Source organism: Chelonus insularis, unplaced genomic scaffold (genome assembly GCF_013357705.1).
Source record: "Chelonus insularis isolate UGA/USDA-ARS -01 unplaced genomic scaffold, ASM1335770v1 contig_150_pilon, whole genome shotgun sequence".
Lineage (NCBI taxonomy): Eukaryota > Metazoa > Arthropoda > Insecta > Hymenoptera > Braconidae > Chelonus > Chelonus insularis.
The window spans coordinates 926,443-953,086 of record NW_023276392.1 but is presented as its reverse complement, the minus strand read 5'-3'; the positions used below and the strand labels follow the sequence as shown (position 1 = coordinate 953,086).

At 32.1% G+C, this 26,644-nt stretch overlaps 1 protein-coding gene across 2 annotated transcripts in view; it reads right to left on the bottom strand.

Moving 5' to 3' along the window:
- The window catches only part of LOC118063937 (semaphorin-1A-like), a 101,075-nt gene that overhangs the window by 22,180 nt on the left and 52,251 nt on the right, over positions 1-26,644 (bottom strand). For both annotated transcript variants that reach the window (XM_035078221.1, XM_035078220.1), the window contains exons 3-4: positions 6,593-6,689; positions 5,238-5,289 (exon numbers count right to left, since the gene is read on the bottom strand). In XM_035078221.1, coding sequence (XP_034934112.1) covers positions 5,238-5,289; positions 6,593-6,689 — 149 coding nt within the window. The remainder of the gene's footprint in view (positions 1-5,237; positions 5,290-6,592; positions 6,690-26,644) is intronic.

The window sequence follows — 26,644 nt, the reverse complement described above, 5'->3', positions numbered from 1 at the left end:
TTAAAAAAATATTCTTCTTTATTATCTCTGTAAAAAATGTTATCAATATGATTGAGCATTTGTTTTAAAAATTGATTTGACATGATAATTTTATTATTTGAGTTAAAAATAGTGGATTTAATATGAAGAGGAAATATAAATTAATAATTAATGACAGATAAACCTATAAGTATCTGCTAATAATGATAACTAGAGCATATCAGAAAATCGATACAGAACGATGAGTTGAAACTGATAGCCATTAATATTATTTCGAGTATCTATTTCTCATTTGACATGACTTTTTGAATTTTATCATCAATGCTATTAGCGTTGATTTATCAAGCAGAATTTTCCACGTTTTTTAGCGACATTAAAACCAGTAATTGCTATGAAGAAATAATTTGAAAGACCTTTTTTAAACTTTTTATGAATTAAAACATCTGGTAGCATCACTCCCTATAAAGTTACAAGTCCATCAATAGAGCTAGACAGTTTTGAGGATAAAAGACAAGTATAAATAAAAAAGATGAGGTTGAAATAGTACTTGGAAAAGTTGGTAGGACGATTAGCTAACCAGTTAAGCAGTTATAAGGGTTCACAAGCCTTTAGGTAATTTTGAGCTTGAATGTCTGGTTCTCTACATGTGTGTTTAGTGTGTGGTATTATATGTATTTAGTTGTCAAGGGAAGGACAGAGGGTGAACTAATGGTGTGGAATAATTTCAGTTGGTGGACACGACAGACGACTTTGTCCACTTACTGCGTATTATACACCTGGTGGTGTGTATAGTCTGAAGAAAGATCGCAGAAAAGAGCGAACGGTAGGGTGGAACGAGTAAGTGAGATGGGGACTCTGTATGCTTGCTTTACGGTAAATAGATTAAATTTGCTTCGTCTCCCTTTTGTCAGGCGCGACAAGCGGAAATAGGCAAGGTGAAAGGGTCGGAAAGAGAGCTGAAGGATAACAGAGAAGACATCAGTGCACGAGGGAATCTCAACTTGATGTTGGTACACCTTTTCAAGTTATCAGAAATAACGAAGCAGAACCGTAGGCCAGGAGTATGAACGCCTGTGGAACACCAACTGAGAATAGATTTAATTTGTGCTAAAGCCCTCTTTGACGTAGACATTTAACGGAAATGGATGGATGGCGCGTGACTGCTAACTCGTCGTGCGCACACGTCAACTTCTCTCAGTACTTCCTCCTACTCGCTTTTGCACAGCTCTCTTTGTGTTATGTACCTTTTGAATGCATTTTGACTGCAAAAAGCACTTTCATCTAACGGGACACTTTGCCTTTTTCTCCATTCTTTACTCTCTTTGTCCTAGATCATGGTTTCATTATAATCGATAAGCCTTTAATATTATTTTTCGAGATTTTTCATGAATAAAAAATTGCAGTCTTGAGAGAATTGATAGCTCCACAAGTACGGAATTTTAAATCTTTTCTAGAGTATTCAAAGCTTTCTTTTGTTATTGACGTTTTACTTTTCAAGAAGATTTTATAGGTTATCAACAAAGTAAATAAAGTTTATAATAACTGAAAATAATGGAATTTCTCTTGAGATGAAATAATATTTTTTTTTTATCAAACGAACTCTTTTACTACTGAATGACAGTTCAAATAGTTGAGTCTTTTCAAGGTGAAGTTGGTCAGCTGAGTAATTTTTTATTTTATTTAAATTTTCGTTATTTCAAGAAGTTTATCTTTCTTTCATTTTAACGTAGATTATGTGATATTAGAGATTTTAAAAGTGACTGCATTTGAAAATGATAAAATGATTGGTATTGACACATGGTTGACTAATAGTGAGGGGTAACTTTAAACGACTTTGTCTTATTTTATTTCCATGATGGTTAAAATGTAAATTTAAAAATGATGCATTATTTATTAATTTTTTTCTATCGAAAAATAATTTTTTAGCGATTAAAAATTTACATCCAAATAAGGAGATTATTAATTCAGTAAAATGAATAATAAAAAATTATAGTAAGAAGATTATCAATATAATACAATATGATATTTTTATAAATAATAATCACACTAATAGTTAAGAATAAAATTTATATAATCATAAATTGTTTTATTTTTAATTTTAATAAACCAACTTCATTATTCTCACGAATATATGGAATGATAAAAATAATTCCATCAACGTAAAATATTATTTTTAGTAAATCTGTCTCTCGGAAGGGTCCAGAGTCATTTGTTAATTCATTTAAAGCAGTTATATTAGCAAAGATAATTTCAGCAAGGATTGTATGGAAGAATTATGAAGTCTAAGGAAGTAGGGAGACTGTAATTTTTCTTCTTATTAAATTTTTTCGGGGTATTATAATATGCCCGTGGCCATGACTCCAATAAAGAAAAGAAAGAGGCAGACGATGACGGAAGTAAAAATGTAAGACGTCTCATGGATACCGTACTAGGTATATAATCCGATGAAGTGAGTCAGTATTGTCTTTGTTATAACGACATTTTGTTGGTATAGTAGCTGATAAGAGAGCATAAGAAAAAAAATAAAAAAATTTATATATAAAAGTCGACATAAAATTGGAGAAGGTTCACATTAGAAATAAACTTCTTAGAACAGCTTGGTATAAAATTACGTGGACGATGCTACTTTTGTGCAGAGTAGATAACGACGTAACGCCTGACATTCGAGTTTCCCGTAAAACTGCAAACGCCTGTAAGAAACGAACATGAGAAAAACATGAAATGGGTGGAGGGGCAGGAAACAAAAAAAAATATCATAAAAAAGAAGCAAAAAGGATGAGATGCTTGACGACAAATCCATTTGGACGGGATCCAAAGCATGAAGTAAAAGAACATCCTGCATCTTATATAGACGTAAGCTATACAAACTTCTCTCAATATTCTCGTCAACATAATCGACGTCCCAGTATCAAGCTAATTGCACCGTCGACCTTTTGGTAATAAAGACTTTTCACTAAGAGGTCCTGACTGCCATCAACATCCTTCAACATCAATTTTTTTTTCCTTATTCAAAAGCGAACAAATTGAAATTTTAAATAAGGTCAAGATTCTGTTTTATGATCCAACAACCCTTACATTCGTGTCATTTATGACCAAAAATATCGAAGAACCATTAAAGCTTTATGATAGATAAAAAGCTTTTTTAGAATTTAACTTGACGACATCAACTCTGCTAAAAGGGTCCAGCTTTCTTAGTTTTATCCCCAGAGGATTAATTGATAAGGATTCTTGAAAATAGAGAGACGCTGGTTGATAAAAGCTCCTATCATCATGTACTTTTCAACAGTATTTTCGTACAAAGTATCAAGATTATTTGTTCACTGGCTGTATAAGCAATTAAAGTGAGTGAAAAATATCAACAGAAAAAACTACAAGTATTAAGAGGACATGAAACTACCATTATAATCAATTTAGCAACCACCATAATAGTAAATTAAATTATTATTGTTATTTTTATTTTCATCATGATGCCAAGAAACAAGAGCTTTCCTTTTTTTCTTTTTCCCTTTACTTTTCGTTTCCATACGAAATTTGCACTTTTATGTTGATCTTTAACAGCAAAAATTTGAAATGTCAGTTTAATTACCTGTCCACTTAACGACTGTGAACTTAATGAAACCCCCAGGCTTCTAAAAAAGCTTAACTGCTTCTTTTAGGATACTATAAACGTTTGAAATTATCTGTACCAATACTAGAGTAGAAATTTTCTCCAACATTTTAGCATTTGATTAGAGTAATCATCAATAATTTTAGTGAAGTGTTGGTTTAATCAAATTAAGGCAATGATCAAATAAATTTAACTATGTAGAATATTTTGTTTTCAAGAAGATTTTTATTTGAAGAAATGTTTTCAAATAAATATCAACACTTTCATTTCATCAACAAATAATTCACAATCGTCAGTGAGAATAGAATGGTAAAAAAAAAAGGTAAAACTTAAGCTGAAAAAATAAATAAAAGTTTTAAAAGCAACAAATAAAAATTTATCTCTCTTTTAACATCACAAAGGATTTAAAATTTAATGAAAAATTAAGGGGGAATTTTTTTTTGTTTCAGTAAGCTTTATCACTGCCTTAATTTCATTTCTACTAGAGTACTGTAATTTATTAGAAGGCTTTTTTTTCCAACTTTATAGTATGTTATGGATGTACTGGAGAGTAAAGAGGCGAGGAAGGTTGAACACTTTGAGTAGCAGAACGGCAAGATAGTCGATGTGGATCAGGTTATGCGCGACCGACAGTTGCTGGCAAGTTTTTACTACGGCTGAGTGAATGACCGGTCAGAGCCGCCTCTCACTGCGTAGCCAGCAACGCGGTCTAGACTATCCCGAGGTAGTGTCGTGGCGACAACGGAAGTCGTATTGGTGTTTGTAATGTGTGTGTAATGTAATTGGTGTGCACTAGTAGCCATATATTGATTGATCCGTAGATTCTAATCGAAGCTTCTCTTCTTGCAATTCGCATTTAAACTCCAAAAAGTCAACACAAACTTAAACAGTTGATATAGATGTACAAGTATATAGGTATAGAGAAGCTGTAGAACTAGACTTAATTAGTCTTTCGGAAAAGTTTCTCTTGCGGATTACATCGTCAACAAGCTTGTCGTGGCCAAGCGTGTTTTCTCAGCATTTTCTCCAGCTATGCAGACTCGCGGAAAATCCAACGCGCACTACGTCATGATGCTAGTAACATTGAAGAAAGAGGAAAAGAGCTTCTAGTCGGTTTCGTTTTAGTCCGGGCGAGTCATTAACGGGATTTCTTCTTGACGACTCTCATCCCTTTCAACTTTGCCAGTTTTCGCTTGGCTTTTCATTGCATTTTCCTCCACATCCGAATTCAACTGGAGAAAAGGGATATGTGTGCACAGCGTACGGATGTGGATGCCTGTTAACATGATTATCTAATTTACATTTTAGCCATTTACTCAATGTTACTATCAAAATGGATCCCTGCCAGAAAATCGAAAAGTTAAATCTCATTTTATATACTTTTATCACCGATTGGATTTTTTTTCAACCCCTTTTAACTCGTTTAAACTACTAGATAAACCTCCTTTTTACAATATTTACTAATCTCTTTGATATTCGATGTCACTAATTTGCTAGTGATACTTGTTCATTTCTCTACACTGTAAATTCAACTGTTTAATAAATCTTTAAGTATAAAATTTTAACAAACACTTTGATTTACAATATACTTTTTTAGATTATTATGAGCTGAATAAATATTTTGTTTTAGGTATAAAATATTTCAGTTTACCTGGTCTGCTATTTCTGTGAGATCATGTAGACTAATATTGTAGATTGCATTTCTGAAAATAAAAAAGAAAAATGTTTATTAACGATGCAGAATTTCAGAATTTATTCACGTAATGTACATATTTTCCCCTTTTACAGACACAAAAAAATTTATCAATATTTTTTTTTGAGGGTAAAAAAAAAAATTATCTTATAGAGTAGGTTGCATTAATAAAATAGAAAAAAAAAATGATTTCGAACAACTGATATTTTTATACTACTTTTGAAGAGTAAAATTTATGTTTAGTATTTAACAAATGTCAGACAGTAATCTTCTTTCGAATAAAGAAATGGAATTTATTGTAATAATATTTTACAAAGAGATATAGATAATTTTTTAGTTATATGAGTGGCTTCCTAGAATAAAAGGTTGACATTTAAAGCAATTCATGCAAGAAAAAATGAATCTTCACGATAATCTACAGATGGTAGAGGTGAAATTGATGGTAATTTAAATTCACTAAAAATCATCATCAATTCCAGTGTATTGAAGGAAGTTGTATAATTAAGTGAAATGGTTGTAAGATGCTTGGGGACTAGAATTTATTAGCGTATATGTATAATATATAGACATATAAGCATATAGATACAGAAGGTAGGTCTAGATGCTGTCATCATAGACTCATCGATCTTCCTCAATTAGTAGGGCTGTGCATAATTATCGAGTTTGATGGTACGTGCCCGCGTGATAAACGTGTGCATCCATTATCGGAGGCTCGTGACGGCTTAGCTCGCGGTCGGACGTGAAATTGATTATGCTCGGTATACCGCTCTCGCGCGCGCGACTGAGAATCCCCCACAGTCGTTTCTATCCTCGATTCTAGACTGCTTTGCAGCAGAGAACATCCTACTGAGTCTCCAACATTAATTCATCTACTCTATATTATTTTTACTTTTTTTTATTTTGATGTTTAAACTTGTTTTATTATTTTTTTTCTTTTATTATGACGGAAAAAATTCGCACCCAAAGGAAAACGGCGAGTCCGCAATCGTGAGTGCAGCACAGGAACAAGCTCGTAAAAAATTTACATACGAAAATGACGCGAACGTTTTACAGCCATCCAATCTTCTCCGTGCTTTTCTAACTTTCTCGCTCTCTCTCTCTTTGTCGTCGCTATTTCCCGCCGACAAATTCATTGTTCAAGACCTACTGATGCACTCAATCGTTAGAATACTTAAGTAATTTAACGTTTGAGTGGTAGAAAAATTCGTATAAAATTCAACGAAATGACCGTGAGGGAAAAAATAGTTGATGGGGAATTTAGATAAAAGTATGATTACATTAAAAAGGTTTTTGCGTGTAAAAATAAAAATTACCTTGCACCGATCAGTATAAAAGTCGGCGCCCTCTCGAGAAGCTTGAAGTGCTCCACGTGACTCTCGTTGCCCAGGAAGCGCTGCCCGATTACTTCGCCTGAAACAAGATAGAAAAATTCGTGAGTAAAGCATACTAGTAAATCGAGCGTCGTTTACGTGTAAAGCATTGCTCTCTTGCATGTATGTTGTGCATTTCGATGTACACTGGTATTCACCCTACATATACCCTCCTTTCTCCCCCCCTACAATCCCAAGTGTACGATAAATTTGTGCTTGGGTATAGCTAGCGAAACAAGCGGCTTAAAAAAAAATTTTATTTATATAAAAGAAAACAAATATAGATGGCATGGTAGAGCATGAAATATTCCATCTACCCCACCATGTATTCAAGGTATAGAACTATATTCAATTTCCAAGCTCGGCATTGCTCTTGAAAGATTGATAAATCTATTATTTGCCTCCACAAAACATCGAGTCGAGAGGATTTTTCCGTAGCCACAAGTTTTTCCGGGTGGAAAATGAAAAAGCTTGGGAATCCAATGGTAGGGAATTTACAAAGTTGAGGAAGTTTTAAGATAGACAAAGGGTGAAATAGAAGGAAAAGTACAAGGAAAAATGGAAACTAGAAAGAAGTGGAAAAAGACAAAGTGGTCGGTTCTTGATCACGTGTCGCTCGTAAATTACTCGTCGTCCTGCTTCTACCACACTTGAAGAAGGAGAAGAAGAAAGTGCGCAATTTTGGCGAGAAGTAAAGTATGAAATTAAAAAGCTTTCGTCTTGACGCCTCAAGATAAAACCACCGAGATACCGATTCATGGATGAGGGCAATTTACCCACCGCATCGTTGCTTGCTCTCACTTAGTGAATTTCATTATATTACAAGAGAACTAGTGGAAAGGGAAGAAGACAAATCAAAATGATGAGGAAAAAATGCTCATAAAATAGTAAATCCTACTTCTACGGCAATATATACACTATATTACCGATTGGGAGGACGTTCCGGCCTGTCACCCAGTTAAATTAATGTCGGTTCGAGCGAGAGTGCAGTGCAGAATTGCTTTCAATTATCCCTCGGGTTATTTTGTTGGCCAAGACACTCTCTTGATTCTGAAAACGGCTTCAACGAATTTACGGCCAAAGTCAAACCGAGAAGATGTTCAATCTATACCTGATGACTATGTATCACAGAGTCACACAGGTCCTTCGTTACATATGTACGTATTTAGATAGTTGATGCTATTGATATATCTTTGCATACCTATATGCTTTCTCTCTACAGTCTTGGTAGAAATTTAGTAAACAACTTCATCAAACACTATACTATTTCTGCAATTACTAAAACACTAAGACATTACATTAGCTAAATTATCTCTCTAATTAATTAAAACGTTAATTAATAACTCCATTCTGTTATTCTAATTTTTTAGAGTTATTAATCTCAATTAAATTAACTTTTTAACTATTTATAATAAAATTTCATTTGTTTAAAATAATAGTATGAGCAGAATGGCATGTTAAACATAGATTAAAACATAATATTCATAGTTGACAAAATATGTAATAAATTTAAGATGATGCGATATGAATACTAATTTAAATTAACATTGGAATTTCTCTATTAAAGATAACAAATTGAAGTAAGCGGAAAATTAAAATCAATCTAACAGAAAATATTAAAGGGAAAAACCGAGCCAGAAGATATGTATTTGAGGAGAATATTTACTTAGCAATGTTAATTTTAGAGGAAAACGCCATAAGTTGAATAGAGTTATGAACTACTTTTGACCAGCACTGTATATGTAATGTAATGTATATATATAATAATAATATATATGTACGCAATGATGGAACATATGAAGCCAAGTGTGCCGAATCGATATTGGCACCTTAGCTAGCGGCGATTGACTTCGATTTTGCATTAAGCCAAGAAGTCAAGGACCCTTCAGAACTTGCTCTTAACAGCTTTGAGAGCACGAACGTGACGGACTCGCTCCAAAATGGCTCTTGACCACGAGACGCCTTCGTTATCGTTGTTAAATGGATTAAAATCGGATGCCAAGTTTGAATACAGAAAACGTAGTGCAATCTTCCAAGCACTTGTTTACTCTTATTTTCATCAAGGACTATTAAATTGACGTGTCAAACAACGTGATGAAAGGGTAAAAGGAAAAGGAGAGAGCACGAAACTCTCTTGGCTTCAAGGTATATACGGAAGAGATGGGACAGTTGGCAGACGGGTAAGCAAGAGCAAGTATACACTCGTGAATCATCGAGTCACGCGAGAGAGTACGAGTCAACTCCGACGTCTCCGCACGTCGACGTACTTGTCGTTCGAAACCGTACCTTGTTGTGCCACGCTTTACTCCACTACGACCTTACTCAATTTATTATGTATATGTCTATCGTTAACATATATTTTCTCTCTGTCTTTTGATTAATTGACTAGTGTTCTTAGACTAAAATCATTGTCCAATCAACAACATACTCTTCATTCTACTCCAACTAAGCAATTAGTTATATCACATTTTTTACATACACAACATGTGTATTTTTTTCGTCAGAAACTTTTATATAAAAAAAACGTAAAATTTTTAAAACATTCAATCGGTATGTTTTTTTGTTAAAAAAAAAAACGTTGCCTCGAGGATATTTCGGGGTTTAGGAAAAAAAAAATGTATGCAGTGTGAGTTTCATTCTTTTGAAATAAAGTTTGAATTGTTTATATGTTGAGAAAAAAAAATCATAGAAAAAAAAAACATTTTTAATGTTTTTCTATTTTTTTTGTTTTGTCAGAAAAATACATTAAAAATCATGGTTTACCCTTGAGATATATTTTTATGTAACTGCAAAGAAACATAAATTTTTATTTTTAATTTAAAAAAAAAAAAAAAAAATTAATGGAATATTATTTCAATCTCAGTAACAAAAAATTTTTTACTGTTTAAAAACAAAAAAAAAGGAATTATTATTGATGAAAAGCTAACGTTGCTTTAATTTTCATTTTAAAGCATTGTTTACTTAGTTTTGATTTAATTAATAATGATAATGATGATTATTAAGACAGAATAAAAAATTCTTGGAAAAAAATAGAAATATTTAAACAGTAAAAATTAATAAAATATTCTAAAAAAAAAAATAGATTCTTATTTACAGAAAAAACAGAATGAATTGAATGCATAATAACAATGATGCTCCTTCATGCATTATGAAAATATTGAGATACATAATTGAGGGAAATGAATTAAACTGACTCTACAGCTCAGTGAACAGCTAATTAACAATTACAAATCGCAAATACTCTGATTGTACGATAATATATTAGAAACAGTCGGTAGTTTTAGCTCGCTTATCATTATACTAGCGTAATTAATTACCTTAGCTTGCACTAATAACACATAATTGTGTCTTAAGATATAATTGATAGATTATTGTTTAATATCCATTATTAAAGAAAAAATGTACATTTATTAAACTAAAGCAATATTTTATCGGAAATTTTCAATAAGGAAATTTCATTGATATATCATCCATATCATTGAAGATGGCATAGACATGCTTGAAAGATCAGAAGGATATTTGTATGAAAAAATATTGGCTTTAAAAGTGGTAAAAAAAATGCAATATATTAAATTTCAAATGGAGACACTTTTATGGTATTTATTTACGAACATTTTATTATGTCGGTTTAGTGTAATAATTTTTATGCGATTAAATAACTGTCACAGTAAAGATTAAAGAGACTCTGTTCACACATTCATTTCTTTGATTTAAGAACATTCCTCGGTATGAAAAATTAAATGAATTATGTTTGTATAGAATAGATATCTAAGAGATATTTTTATGTCAAAAGTTCAACTCAGTATATTTTGCTAAACATTTTGATGTAAATAGAATAAATATAAAGGTTTTATTAGAAATAAAATGTTCAATACTTTCGCATATTTCTCTGGGGTTTTTCCATTTCTGCGCCTTCAAACTGACATAAAGAACAAGATATGTACTCAAAGATATGAGGCCAAGTTTTAAAAAGCTTTATTTTTGTACGAAATGCAATAGACATATAAAATTGAATTTATAAGTCTGTAATTTAATAAAAATCCATTTTTGTTTTACTTTGCTTTCTTTTTTTTTTATCGTTTTAATCAAAAAATGTTTTGAAATTTTTTGGAGGTGAATATTTATCAATTTTACATTGCAATCAATTTCAATTAATTATTGAATTCAATTTTGTTACTTTGAAAGTCTAGATGAATTTTTATTCAAATAATTTTACGTATAAACGAATTTTTGATTTATTAATAAAATGAAACTGTTGCATATTGAGTAGAAAATGTTGAGTAATAAATTGCATTTTAGATAAAAATTAAAATATTATTATATTAATTAAATTTACATTAAGAAAACTATTTTGTACACTTCATCAAGTGCTTGAATATTCCTTTGGTCCGTTAAATAATTAATTCATTTACTAAATTTGTGTAGTTGCATTATTAAATATATTCCAAAGTGTATTTAAGAATTCTTATTGAAGTAGTTACATTAAAATATTCGCGTCTAGTAACATAAATTGGTACGAATAAAACTTATTATTAATTTGTCAATTTTGCTTCAACAACTTTTCTTCAATTTTTTTCTCTTCTAACAGGAAAAAGAAGAAAAAAAAAAATCGAGGAAAAATTTTATTGAACAAAAATAACTCAGCTGTGGAGGAAAAATAAAATAAAATGATTTTAGAAAAAAAAAAAATATTGAGGATAAAGTAACAAAAACTTGGCTGATAATAAAAAACAAGAAACAATACATTGAAAACATAACATCAATAATGACTAAATGACCCAAGTCTTATTGTCTCTTCTGGGCCTGAATGAAATCCCTTACAAGTGCCACATCAGGCGAGTCGTCTAAAAAATTAAATGGACCATGTTCAAGATTCTAGAATAAGACCGAATTTAAATTGCAACCCAGGTTATTATTTTTCGGCCATTAAACAATGTAGCTATTATCAAAAACTTTGGCAATAACATACCCACAATGTACAGAGATTGAAAAAAAAAAAAAAATAATAAAATAGCCTGACTATGGCAGTAGATACGGGCGTATAATATGAATAAAATATCCAGAAATAATATAATAATAGAGAATGTATTAATAGGTCAGTAAATTTGGCACGCAAGTATAGTGGGGAGATATATTAAATGACTTTTTGGAATAATGTATATACGATAACTGTGATAATGACGGTGAGCAACGATTGAGTATCGTCAGGGGTATATTTCCTTTCCATATATCGTCCATTATTCGCAGTTTAATGAACGATTCCGAATAAATTGTGCATTCCGTGAGAATTATTCGAGCGATGCAGCCGATACCGCTTTATACGCCGTTATTCGACGAACCACCGTCAAATCAATTGTACTTTGCCTGGTAAATATAACGTAGTGTATCTGGCTGATTGTAATCCTCTAGTGATTTCCACATATGAACATTCCAATGTATTAATCCAATTATCTTATATACCGTCACGGTCAAAAAAAAAGTAACACTTTAACGTCTGAATCACGTTCGACCCAATTTTATGAGCTCTAATATAATCGTGTTAATTATCTCAACTTTGTCTAAGTTTGCTTTGTATTCACTTAAATAATGTTTTATTACACATTTCTCATTCAAGTAAACCAATAGTTTCTTGTATTGAGTTTCACATCAAAGAGATGCTTGGTGCTCGTGCTAGCAGCTTGATATGGAGTAAGTGAACAGTTCATGTCAAAACACACGGAAATGAGCTAGGCAAGGGGAGATATATAATATACCTAGCAATGAGTATTACACATCGTACTACTGTGAATTGCCTTGTCTAGTTTCCTCAGCACATTGTAAACATGAAACACTGCAAGTTAGGATCTAACTTTGTACATGAGTTGATGCTGGACTTCTCTCCAGCCTCAATATCCACTTTAATGTCTCCTTATTGCTGGCCCTTTCCTTTATGTTTCAGCATAAAAATTCACATAATTTATATTACTGTGTACAACACAACTGTTTATTGGATTTTAGACTCAAGAATCAACGAGAATAGTTATTTCTTGTTACTTAAATAGGGGAGAAAAAAAAGATTAGGATATTAATCATTGTTTTTTTGTTTTGCTATAAACTTTATAACGACAATGACGATAGCTTTTTTTCGTTTCGAGAAACTGGGGTAAAACAGACCTGCTGGAATTTATTAAAAAACTAAAAGTCTCTGGTAGGAAATATTTTAATTGTTTTGTTTTTAGGTTAAAATGTTTTTTTGTTTTATTTAAATCGCTAGAGCTTTGTAGAAAAAAATAGTAGATATGACTTTTAAAGTTGGCCCAAATATTTCAATTTTCAGAAATATCTTTTTTTTTTTTTGAAAGTAATAAAAGAATTGGTTTGAAATAAATGGCGTTTATTATCATTGGGTTTTATGAAGTATTAATTTTCTTGATATTACTAAAGTTTAAATTGATGATTTTGATGAAATAAATTTTGGATTAATGTATTATACTATAGGGTGAAAAGAAAATATAAAAAAGCATTGTTTTTAATACATTTCATTTGATAGAATAAAGAAAAAGAGCACAGCAAACACTGTATAATAGTCAAAATAAATAAAAGTTTCTATAAATTTAAATCAACGTCTTTTATTCTAACTAGATCAGTTTAGATTGAATTTCCATTTATTCAATTTGTGTGTTTTTTCTTTTATTTTACTCAGACACATTTTAGTTGATTTTTCTTGTGTTCGATTTCAAGGTGATTGTTTCGAGGGAGATTTTACATTTCTCGTAGACTTCTGGCAAAGGACGATATATACAGACTATGAGAATAATGGAAAGCAACTGTGTTGTCAATATTAATCACTCTAGAGTGTAGCGTGGAAGGTAAGAGAAGAGGACAGGCCGACGCAAAGAGCAGAAGACAAAGGGAATTCGCAGCAGGGATTGGAAATTGCGAACAACGAGGTCGAGAATCGATTATTCGAACAACGAGAATACAAGGATGGTTAAAGGAAGGAAGAAGGAAGGAAGGAAGGAAGGAAATGTGAAAGGACCTAGGGCACAGCTGGTTGATGTCAATGAGGATGTCTTTTTTGTGATCAAGTACTTGGTAATTGCGTCGTTGTCGATAAGAGTGAAGCGAAGAAGGACGTGATTGCACCTCTTGTGATTAACGCCCAAGTTTCGTACTCTCTTCTTGATAGATTTTCAACAGAATACTAACACATCAACAAACCATGTATTTTACTTTTCAAACCAAGGCTTGTTTCGGTCCACGTCCCATTCATTGTGCTGCTTACACATATACACCCAGTAGAGAGACTTATAAAAGAGATGCTACAAGAGAGGGAGAAAGTAAAGCAATGCCCAGAGGCATGAAGTTTAACGAGCGAGGACAGGAAGGAGCCAACGGGGTATATGTGAAGAGCCTTAGTATGATGACGTGAATAAATTGCAATTTGCTTCGTTTGTTTGTTGAGTAGGAGACCATCTAACCCACGAACGCACGACAAACTACTAGCTATATAGTGAAGAGATCAGGGTTGAGTCGAGTGTTAAATCACCGCCAAAGTAGCCAGACGATCGTGGTGATTTGTCTCAACTTTCTGTGAAAAATTCCCCTTTGCTTCTAACTGTGAGTACCATAAATAGTGTTAAAGTATTGCTCTGGGACAAAACAAACTCAATGCGATTTATAAACAGATTAAGCAAAAGCAAGAAATAATGTTGGTTAAAAAAAAATACTAGTTACTTTGGTCATTTTACATTTATATTAACCTTTAGTGTACTTATTCTTCTGATAAAATTAGCTTTTTATTTCTGGCTAAATGGTAGCCGTTTTTTAGCCGTTGATAGTATGTTAGATACTATATATCTCTCTCTCTCTCTCTCACTCACTGTTATTGGGTCAATGAATTTATGCGTCAACTTGCGATGATCCTGTTCTAGCTTCTCTACAACTATCTCATCGTTCTTCATTGCTTATCTCTATAGTTATTGATGAAACTATTGGTTTTTGGAGTTTATAGCCAATAAATATAAACAAGCAATGGTTAAATATTGACTTAACAGATGTCAAAAGTATCATCTTTGATGATTATTATTTACGAAAAATTTTTCATCATAGTTTGTTTAAGTTCATATGATTATTGTGAAAGGGATTGATAATTTTATCCAGCTAACATAGGGATTAGCTCGTGATTTAACTTGTGATGGTTGTACGTTACAATGTACTGGAAAAATAGTTGATGAAAATTCTGAATGGTCAATATTAACATTTGGTATAAAACCCTGCAAAACAAATTTCCACATTTTGAAAAATGCAATTGTCAACGATCAAAGAACAAAAATTGAAAACCCATTATTCGAAGTACTTGTTTTTCATTCTAACAGTTTTATCTATTTTATCCTGAATTACATTTTGTAGTTTTTTTTTCTGTCAAATGGAAGAATTATTCACGCTCTAAACTAGGACATTTGAGGTATTCTTCAAAGGTTAATGATTAAAAATAGAAAGATATGTAACACAGCACACTGACCTCTGAAAAAATAGTTTGAAAATAACTTGATATAAAACGGATTTTCATTCTTTAAATATTTACCTTTGATTCATCAATCATAGCATTGATATCATTACATCCAAACCTTGCAAAAAATTTGTGAGAAATTTTTTTAAATAAATAATAAAATAAAATGATTCTTTACTCAATGCTGTACATATGGAAAAGTTTATTTGAATAAAAAGAAATAGTAGGTTATGTGAAAAAGCAAATTTGTAGTTTGATTGATGTCCTTATAATAGATTCTAGGAAAAGCTTTTGGATTATTTTGATTCAAAGATGTATATTTCATCTATAAGTACTCTCTTTCTCACATCTCACGAATAAGGGGGGAAAAAATAGACAAAAAGAGAAAGACATACTAAAAGCTTTCATTTCACGCGTAGTTTTTGTTTCGAAAAGAAATAAATGTTATCGGGCAAGCGCAAAGACACCATTTTGCTTGACCTGGTCTTACGTTTCTCTTAGCTTTGCCGACTTTTGTCGAGATGAGCCAAGAATTTTGAGGACGTGGGAGACGAAGCGTATGGCGGACATCGTCTATTCTCCAACTTTTATATCTGGTGCAACGAAAAATGTTTCGTTCGCGAGTTTATACATGCACATAGACCATGTGTAGCATATAGATAACACTAAATCTGCGTCCTACATGAGAAACTTTGAAGCCTAGAATTTGCATGTCGATATTTGATGCTACTTAAAAAAGTGGTTGCATCAGAAAACTGGTAGTTTCAAGTAAAATATTTTTATTTATTCTACAAAGAGCTTTTTGACTTGGCTTCTTTTTCTTTTCTAGTTTATTATTATTCCTCCTGAAGTTTAATTTAATTCTTATTATTCCTTTTCAACACAACTAAATATGAACCAACGGCTTTATTTTTAAAAATTAAAAAAAAAAAAAAAAGCTAACTAGGCCACTTAAAACAATCAAGTTCATTTTTATATGCAATGGTATGAAATTTAATGAATGATTTTAAATAAAAATTTAAAAATAAAGTTTTTTGTATTTTTTTCCAGCTACTGTTTTATTCAATACAAAGGACTAAATTGGATTGAAAAACAGATTAATTAAATTACCTTCAAATTTTATCATGGTGAAATTTTTTATTAAAAAATTTTATATTTAAAACTAATTCGTTGAATATTCGATTCAATTTTTTCATAAACGAGATATATTTATCTATAATTATATCTAGTTTTGAAGCATTCTAATAAATTAGATAATTCTACCGAAATGTTAATCTTAAAATAATCACTTTTCATTCCAATAATATTCTTAAGATCCTTCTGTATCTGTTTCTAATTGTACCCATTTACTAAACAGATTACCAAGAGATAATTGTCAAATTGTTTTTTAATTTATAAAATTAGCAAAATAAAACTACAAATCTCTTGCTCCTTAGAATCTTTCAGTATCACGAAAATCCAATTACATTTTCATCAAGCTTTACAAAGTGAAATAAAATCTAAATTAGACCGTTTGTATTTTATCTGAAAATGAAATTAGCATAACGCAATATTCGGTATTTTTAGATAAGTCTAATGGAGATGTTTGGTATAAAAAGTCAATTAATTTTGGTCATGACTGTATATGGATAGATATAGAATAGAAGAATAGAAGCGGTGACATGAAGGTATCTCTTGACAGTGTCGTGGTCGAGAGAAAAATCGAGAAAGCACCCTCAGTCTGATATAAAGCGATCCAATTAGGAAGCGGAGCGCGGACGAATCGTTCGATCGGCTGAGCGATCGGGAGCTTAGATAAGCTTGTCCGTAATTCTACCAGCTTCTTTTGCCTTGTCTCTTTCTCTTACTCCTCCTGGTCCCTCTTCTCTTGCTTTCCTCATTCTCCAGTTTTTTTTTTTTCCTTACTGGAAGTAAATAGCTTTGATGTACGATAGAATTGCGCGACTGCAACCTGGACTATCTCCACCACCCTACACACAGTTGTACCACTGCTGTTACACGAAACTAAGAAAATTCTATTCCACAACCCCACTCAATTGCTACAGTTTATTGTGGCTGAATTTAGCTTGCATTTATATACACTCTCTTGCACCAATTGCTGTACTTGTATTCCCTTTCTTTTACCTTGTTCACGCGTTAAATCAGTTTGCTCAGTACTCGCTAAAGCTTCTTCAGAGTTTCGATGATATATTTTCTTTTTTACCAAGTTTAATCCCCGTTTTCATTAAACTGTTTATTTATCTCATTTACTTTGTTTCTGCACCTTCAAGCAATACTTCAACACTATTTATGGTGTACACACTTTCTGGGGTAAAAGGTACATTTTTCACTTAAAATTGAAATAAATCATTCCAGTCATTTGGCTACTTTTCCTAATATTTCCTCCCTCGAGAATTCTATCGAAGAATTATTAGCTTTAAAATTTCACTAAAATCTTCAACCAGAATTTTTCTTTTTTTTTTTTTTTGCTTCAAGTATGCTGTTATCTCGTTCACAGTATCAATGTGAAGTTGAAAGAAAAAATAATGGGGATATTTTAATGAAAATATTTCAAGTATTCCTGATTCATTAAGATCAAACATTGCAATCTTGAAATTAGTAAACAGTAAAAATGCAATCAATTGACCAAAAACTTCGTTATGTTTCAAGAATTTTATTGAAATTAATGAATTGTTATTATTTGTGTTCGTAAGTGATGAAAATTAAATTTTTAATTACTTTTATAAACAAGTATTGAGCTCTTAAAAGTAATCAAAAATCGTAGTCATTGTTGAAAAAAAACTTCATATAGCTCATTAATAAAAGAGAATTTTATATCCTTTTGTTGATTGAATAATTTTTATCAACTTTTTAATATGCTGAATGAAGAGTAGGTAATTTTATGTTTTAATCAGTCAAGTTTTTCTTATTGTTCGCTTCATTTGGTATGAATTATTCTCAACTTCAAAATAAAATTTTTATTTTTATTGCAGTTATTATTAATGATAATTATTCGAAATACATTTTAATTAAAGATAAAAAATTAAATAACATTTAATTAATAAAGTTTCGTATACGAACGAAAAAAAAAGAGCTCATATTATATGAAGTGTTGTTTATTACAAAATTTTTATTAAATAAATAAAAATAAAGAGTGACTAAAAACAGACAAATGATCTAGGAAAAAGCAGACTAAATGATCAATAACAGGAAAGTTAATCATTGAGAATGATAAAATAGTTAACATAGTTGGACTAACAATAAATAAAAATTCCAGAATGACAAGGAATCAGGCGAAGGTACAATTAATTTCTTCCATGAATCACCTTCAAAACTCGTTTTATAGTATGTGGTAGGGATTTCTGTCGTCTGTCCAGCGGGAGTTATGAAAATAATATAGCACCTAGATGGAAATTAAAATGCCACAGGCTGTGGATTAAAGTAAGAGCGTGGGAGCGGGTGCAGGGAAGTTCTCGTTTGGCCAAACAGGAGAAGTGAGTTTTGCACGCGAGATCGCGTGTTACCCCAAATCCAAACGCATGAACATAAGCTGGAGACTAGTAGTAATGTTGTGGAAAAGGAGATGTAGAGAAAGAGAAGAAGAATTGCGTATATAGTTAAACAACAAGAGGGATATTCACGCGTCGTTGTAATAAACCACTGCACAGAATACCAACTCTTCTTCTCTCACCTTCGCTCGCACTATCCACGTGGTCTTTCCTGTCGTGTAATATAGTAATAACGTACATGGTGTAGCTTTATCGTCCTCGGACCCCGGCTCTACACACATATATATTATTCACAGTGGCTCCTACACCCGCGTAATGTGCCACCACACGCGTCTGCGGTTCTGGCATTTATATCTTCCTTTATATTTTGTAATCTTTATTCTTATATGAAAATTATATTTATTATACGCCATTTCTCTTCGGAAAATTACCCTTTTTCCACACGTTTCCGGTTTTAAAAATAGTTTACCAGCCTTTGTTGGTTTTATGACCTATGTTTTGAATATTTTATTTAAGAATCATTTCTTTATTTATTCTTGAGAACTCATTTTATTCAAGTTTCCATTTATTAGATATTTTTTATTGATTTGTATATTTTTTAAAAACTCGTCAGGATCTTCTTTCTCTTGGATTACTTCTTTCAGAAGCCGTTGATTCACTTATTCACAGTATTTTTGAATAATTAAAAAAATAATTTATTTGATAGATAAAATTAAAGAAATAACTGGAGTAAATTTTAATTAGATTAATTTTTGAATTTATCTTGAATGAAAAATTTAAAAAATTATTCTTATTAAATATTTTAATAATTTTTTTTCAATTTTAATCTTTATTTTAAGTCCTTGGGAAAAAAATGTTTTTAATATTTAAAGATAATATGCATGCCTATTATAATATTATCTAAGCTAAGAGCTGTAAATCTTCTTTAAAACTTTGATAAACATTATATAACGTAATTATTAATGTTTTTCTCATAATTTTCTAATGAGATACGTTGTAGTATAAATAATGTTTCATGATAAATCCTTCAATTATAAAACTTTGATAAACATATATATATATGCAAAAATCTCAGTTTAATTTTTTACATTATCATCATTTTGAATGTATTTACGTTTATTTGAAAGTTACGTAAAAGTTTTATTTCATTATAGAGGAATTTTTTCAACTGAAGCGCAATTTATCTAAACGAAATTCTTCATTTAACTAGAAACAGAAGAACAGAGTTGGCAAAACTTTTAACTAGATGACTTTACCCTCAATTCATTCCTTCATATTACACTTGAAGACAATGAAATTTTTCAGACGTCACACGTAAGTATTTTTTATTTCTTCCCTCCAACAGAAGAAAAAAAAAAATCAAACGATGTAAAACACTTTTACAAAAGTTTAAATAGAATTTTCTTAAACTTAAATCTATATATGGTTACAATAGCTTCTTTATTAATTTTCACGAAAATGAAAAGAGTGAGTTCTCAGACGATTTAATCACAAGAAATTTCTATTGAAGATGCTGTAAAGTGAGTATACGAAAGTAACTTTAGCGAATTAGTTTGTAGCTCAGCTATTTGGTGGGAAAAACTTGTGAACAGCTAAAAGTGGAACACGAGCTTTTTGTATGTAAAGTTGTTAAGAAATAAATAAGAAAAAAAAAAGAACAACAACGCATGTAGCTAGTGGGTTTGTTCGATGAAATTCATGGAAGTGTCTCGTTAGCTATGGAATCCGGTTCTTACCCAAAATTGATCATCTATCGTTTGGTAAGCTTAAGCAATAGCTTAAGGCAACATTCCCACGGTAAAAGAAGAGAAAGAAGAGGGTCTATTTACGTTGAGTGAGTTTCGCAAATTTCCACGGGCAGTTAATGCTGTTATATAGAATCTAGAGGAAATGGCAGTAGTACTTGTACTTCTTAATGGCCTGTGGACCCACTGGAACGATTATAACTCTACCAAGCTCTTGCGAGAGTGTAGCAATACAGTCGGAAATGGCAGGACACCTGAGGCTACGTTGGAAACACATGAGAGCGTAGACTTTTCATTTTCCCGGGTGTTTAAGAGTAAATTCGACGAATGCCTAAAATGCAGCGAAATTACACGCTTTGGTGGCTCCGAAGATAGACAGCTGGTGCAGAGAGACGACAGAGTGGAAGAATATGCAATGGTACCTCTCTACCACCACATTGTACCAGAGGCGGACGTTGACGTGCCAATAGGAGTCTCACGACAGACACAGGGGACTTTTCTTTTAGAATAATCCGGACATGTGGATAGAGTGCTCTACGTTAAAAAAAATTATTTCTTTTTTTTTCGACTTCTCTTCTCCATATCTCTGGACTCTATTGTCTCTTCCTCTTGCCCGACTCTCCAACCCTTTTCATCTGGCCTGCAATTTTTGTCAGAAGCATTGGGGCTGGACGTTGCGGCACTTTACTTTAATATACGAGAAAAAGAGGAATAAACGAACACAAGCATTATATATACATTGACTATGCACTTTCTCTTCTCCCCTCAAAGTAACTCGGGAACAGGTTTTTGAGAGACTGGCACATACATAGAACCTGCACGCTATGGTTACCAAGCCCATAAGCTCTGGCCTCAAGGGAAAAACGTGAGGATGAGACCATAGATGAGAGCAAACCAGACTGGACTTGGATTTGGGCCAAAATCGAGCCTCGAGACGATGCCCTGGAAATCCTCACATCCACAGCTACAATTCCGAGTCAGGGGGCATCAGACATTGGGAATAAAAAAAATAATGGTGCATTGAACTTTATACCTGGTGAATTTAAGGCAGAGGAGATATGTCTGGTTGTTCATATGCCGAGTAATACCAGAGAGATTACCGATAAAAAGTATCCAGTTTAAACGTCAATGGAAAACTTTTGTAGATAATCATCAAATACGTACAGAGTATCGACATATTTTTTTGGCTAAACTTTCAAGTCTTAATAATACAATTCCGGAAAGAATATTCGCGATAGCTTATCCTTCAAATCGTTCAAAAGGACAGTTTAGACTTGCTGAAAATTCCGTTTCGTTTCTCTCGAATGGATGAATCGAACTTTTATTTACATTTCGTTTTTTCTTCTTTTTTTTTTTAGGAAAATCCTATTCAAATATAAAATTGAAATATATGGATGTTATTGACAATTTCTATTACTATAATAAAATAAAAAAAAAAACCTAATTTATTTGTAGTAACTGGTGATTTTCAATACTCGTAAAATGATATTACTATTTGAATAAATAAAATCATTGTTTTTATTGTTGAATAATATTTTCCATCATAAAATAAATTTTAAATTCAAAAGAAAATAAAAAAAAAAGTTAAAAAAGAAAGGAAAGAATTAGCTTTATTCCTATTGTAATTAGAAAAATTAGAAAGGATGTTGTATTTTTGTTTAATTATCATAAAAATATCATGAAAAAAGAAACAAAAAATTTATTTCTACTTTCCTGTAATATAATAATAACAACATAAACGAACAAGAACATCCGGTCGTCTTAATTCCATACCTAATTTCGCTAACGAGCATTGAGCTATCCGTTTCCTGCAATTCGTTTAACTGGTTCAAAATGAGGTTGATAGTTGAGACTGATCTGGTATCCCGCGGGCGTTCTAACCTTCGACATCCTACTCTCATCGAGATTAGTTAAAGCAGAAGCAAGAGAGAAAACTTTTGGTAATAACTTGAACCCGCATCTTCTCATATTTCATCCATGAAAAGCTACATCAAGTTTGAAGTTATGGAAGAGTAAAATGAGAATATACACAAGACATACCAAGTCTTAATCCATCCTTTGTCTTATTTCCTTTTTTTTTATTCTGCACAAAAGTCTCTCAAGCGAATGCAATAAACGAAAGACTTGAGGGTTGTACCACCACCACCACCATCACCACCCTATGTCTATCTATGCGTGTACTCTCAGTTCAGTTGTTCTTGCCTGAGGGTAACATGTGGCCGAAGAAAAAACACGGGGAGTGAAGAAGCAGAGAAGAGGAGAAGACTGAAGAGCATGAGGGAAACGATAAGCTTTTGCTGAACAAGCCCTTATCGCAGGCCAAAGGCTTATCTCACGCTTGAGGGTTATCGGACCCTTTAAAGCCACGATCAGCCAATTATTTTTTACTTCTACCCTACCTTCTACCAGGTGATCCTTAATGTCTTGCTCGCTTCACTTACTCTTCTCGGTCAAGATCTATCGATAGATTGTGAAATTTCTTACTCCAACAATTAGTAATTTCATTGTCTTCCACTACTGTGTAAATAATTACAAAAAAAACTTACTTTATTTATTGAAGATAATTAAACTGAAAAATTAATTCTTCAAACTTTTTTAAGTTTATTGTTGTTAATTAGTTTTTATTATTAATTTATCAATTAACTCATTTCCCTCTTCATCCTCATGTCGTTATGATAAAAATATTTTAATTGGATATTAAGCTATTATTTTTACAGACAGATAAAAAAAAATAAATAATTAATTGTCATTATTTTGAAAATGATTATATTATGAAAATTAATTTTTTCCTCACTAGCAATATATATAAAACGCGAGATCTCGTGTTTATGATTACCTTTTGACTTGATTGGCTTATACAAGTTGATTACATACATTGATTTAAGATAATTACAATGTTATGTCATGATACCCTTCTTTCATTCTATGTATTAAATACTTTTAATATTAACTGTCATGAATAACAATTTTTTTTTAGCTTTTAATTGAATAAAAAAAAAAACAAACAAACTGTATAACAATAGCTGGAATAAGCCAATTGTTTTTTTTTCTACTCTGTTGAATTTTTCATTCATTGTCTACCATTATTATGATGATGTATTTTTTCATTTTATATTAATGGATTGGAACCCCGAAATGATGACTTTTTATTCACAATAATAAGCTTTCAAAGTTATTTGGATAATTTTGAGAGATGGTTGGTGGTATTGCGGTTGACGTCTGGCAATTTTTTTTTTCCCAATGAATAATATAAGAAATGAAAGAAAAAAAGTACTAAAGAAAAAAAGACTGAAAAGAGATTGTTGATCCCTCAGTTAGAGAGAGGTCCTCTATTTTTCCGGAAAAACGCGCGTGGTTCGTTTGGCACAGCACCAGAGCGAAATGAATAGTTGCATTGAGGCGACGCCATGAGTAGGGAGAGTTAGAGTGTGTTGCTGGAGCGAAGAAAATATCTCAGAGGAAGGAGTGAAGACCGAGAGAAGCAGCAGCAGCAGCAAGGATAGGTTGGGATGATATTACAGATGAGAGGAAAAGAGAGAAAAGTGCTCTAACGATGAGCCATTCAAAGCTCCAGGCACATCGACCTTGTGTTGATAGTGAGGTAGAAGTACGTGTTGTACAGGAAAATGTAAAAGCTTCCCTACTACAGTCCACCAGCACCAATGAACCTTCAGCATCAACTTGAACAAACGCATTCAGACATTCTTCGATCCTGTATACCAAGTCCAGTCTACGAATATACTAGAGAGGTTGAGAGGCAGCTCCGCCGAAATTGCTAGTTCTTGTGCTATCTCAAGAGACTTGAAGACTTTTTGGCACAGTTAATCTTGCAGAAAGATATTTGCGAGGCATTCAAGGTGTCTAGAAGCAGACTTGGGTGCTCGTAGAGTCACGAAAGTGACTGAGGGCGTGGGTTTATTATTCGCAAGACTCAACTGAGCGTAGTGGAGAAGAGTGAGGGCGGCTGACAAATAAAGAGAGAGTAGAAAATAAAAGGAATAAGAGTGATGAAGAAGCAGGAGGTGATGATAGAGGGCACGATGACTCGGACAATAATCGACTAACTGGCTAATGTTGCTTCATTTTGCCCTCTTGATCCTTCACTTATATTACTCTCTGCTGCTTTACTCTCTTCCTTCACTCACCAACTACAACGCCAATTATCAGAGTCAACTGGTACCAGTTGACCTATACATTTTTACGATTTCATTCATAAAACCTTTAGGATTATCCATCGTTCCATGACTACACACTCATTTAAGGATGTTCTTTTATCTTTTACACACTTTTACTTTTTATATACCTGACGCACATGCCCTACGGTAATAGTTGTGATTATTTGACTCATCATCAGAAGGTTGTTATACTACATATGACGCATACTTGAAGAATTCACTTAAGTTTAACAACTGTGACGGAAATTATCTCAATGGCTTCAAATGCTTTTGAAATGAAGGGAATTATTTTCAAACTTTCTTCAACAGAAATGTCATTAATTGTTCAACAATAAAAATCAAATAAAGATAAATAATTATTTATCTTAATTTTATTTCATTTTTAATTGTACTTTTGATAATAATTTCATTATGTGGCTTAATATCTAATTCAATAAATTACCTCAAATTGTCATAAGAAATTCTAGAATTCTAGCAAATGTATTAATTAAATTTGAAATTTTCATTATCATAAATTCTAAAGCATTTTCAATGCTACTTACTTTACTTCCACTTAATTTTAGTCAAGTCTAATTTTAATTAATATCATCATTAATTACGGATTCATTGTTTATAATACTCTGCAAACAGTAATAAATTAATACAGATAGTTTATGAATTCAAAAAGAAAAAATATTACTAAGTAATTCAAGTCAACTATTTAAAGACATCTACAAGTTTCAATAAAAGAACAGAAGTGTCTTAAAAGCTTTTGAATGAAAGAGTTTAAAATTGCCAAAAATATCATATGCTTCTCATTTTTAAACTACGTCAATGGACTCAAGGGATCAAAGTTCTTTCGATTTTCTAATATAAAAAAAGATTGAATCTACTTTAGGGTTCAATACTTATGAAAAAATGTTCCACTCTTTCATAAATATATTAGACATAAAAATAAAATATGTAAGTTAGTTAAAGAACAGCTACTATAATAGATACTCCAGGAAATATTTTTAATTTGTCACGCAGACTTATTATAAAAGAATGATGATTAAAGAAAAAAAAACCGTTCGAACCGTTATAAAATAGTTATTTCCAGTGCATGAGATTAAGTTAACCTTATAATAAATATATAAAATGTAGTGTAGCGTTGCGAAATCAAGTGATTTTTAGTTCATAGCACTTAGCACACTAACTCGAGAATTTCCGGCTTTGTGAATCTCTCTAGAAGTCACTGTTCTGTAACAACCTCTCATGAGACTGTTCTATATCGTTATATCCAGTGTAGTTGACGCTAAGTTTCGTATCTCGAGGACAAGTTGGAGTCGTTAAATGTCCGGCTGGGTGGATCGAACCAGTAGCCAGGAGTTTCCGGTTTGAGAGAAGATCTTAGTCTTGGCCGGAAGACAAAGATGATAATACTGCAAGAAGAAGAAGAAGAAGAGGACGAAGATGTATGTGCAGCTGGGCTCAAGCGGCAATAGCAAGAGGACGAAGAAGAAGCTTCAGTGTTGAATTATGCCACGTATGCAAAGTGCAACTATCTCACCAAGTGATAAGGGAGACACGCGAGTCGTGCATGTCTCGCAGAATATAAGCGGCGACACTTTACCATCGCGAATATATCCTTTACCTCCTCCTTTTCTATCTTCCTCTGCACTATATACACCCAATGTGATCCAAACCGCAGCTCACAAAATTTGCATAGCATTTATGAGACCTCGGTTATGTACGATTCCGGTGTACTTGCATATAACCTCCATGTATATAGATATAGTTATAGACTAGTCACTAGCATCCATCCCGATGGTATCCTCATTCACGTAATATGATGAGCTATTTTAATTGGAGATCAGAAACTCAAATTGATGATGCTCTTGCATTACTAAAGCTCTTTAAAAATCCATCAATACTTCACAATGATTCATATTACCTAATTGATGATATTGCACTTGCAACACATGTGGATCGTTCATGAATCATGTCAAGTCAAAGGTTTTTTCTATTTAAAAAAAAAAAGAAAAAGCTACTCTGTAGCATTCAACCAAATGAATTAACAAGATAGATCTTTTAATACTTATGCATATTTCATTCGTACTCTCTTTGCACATATGCAG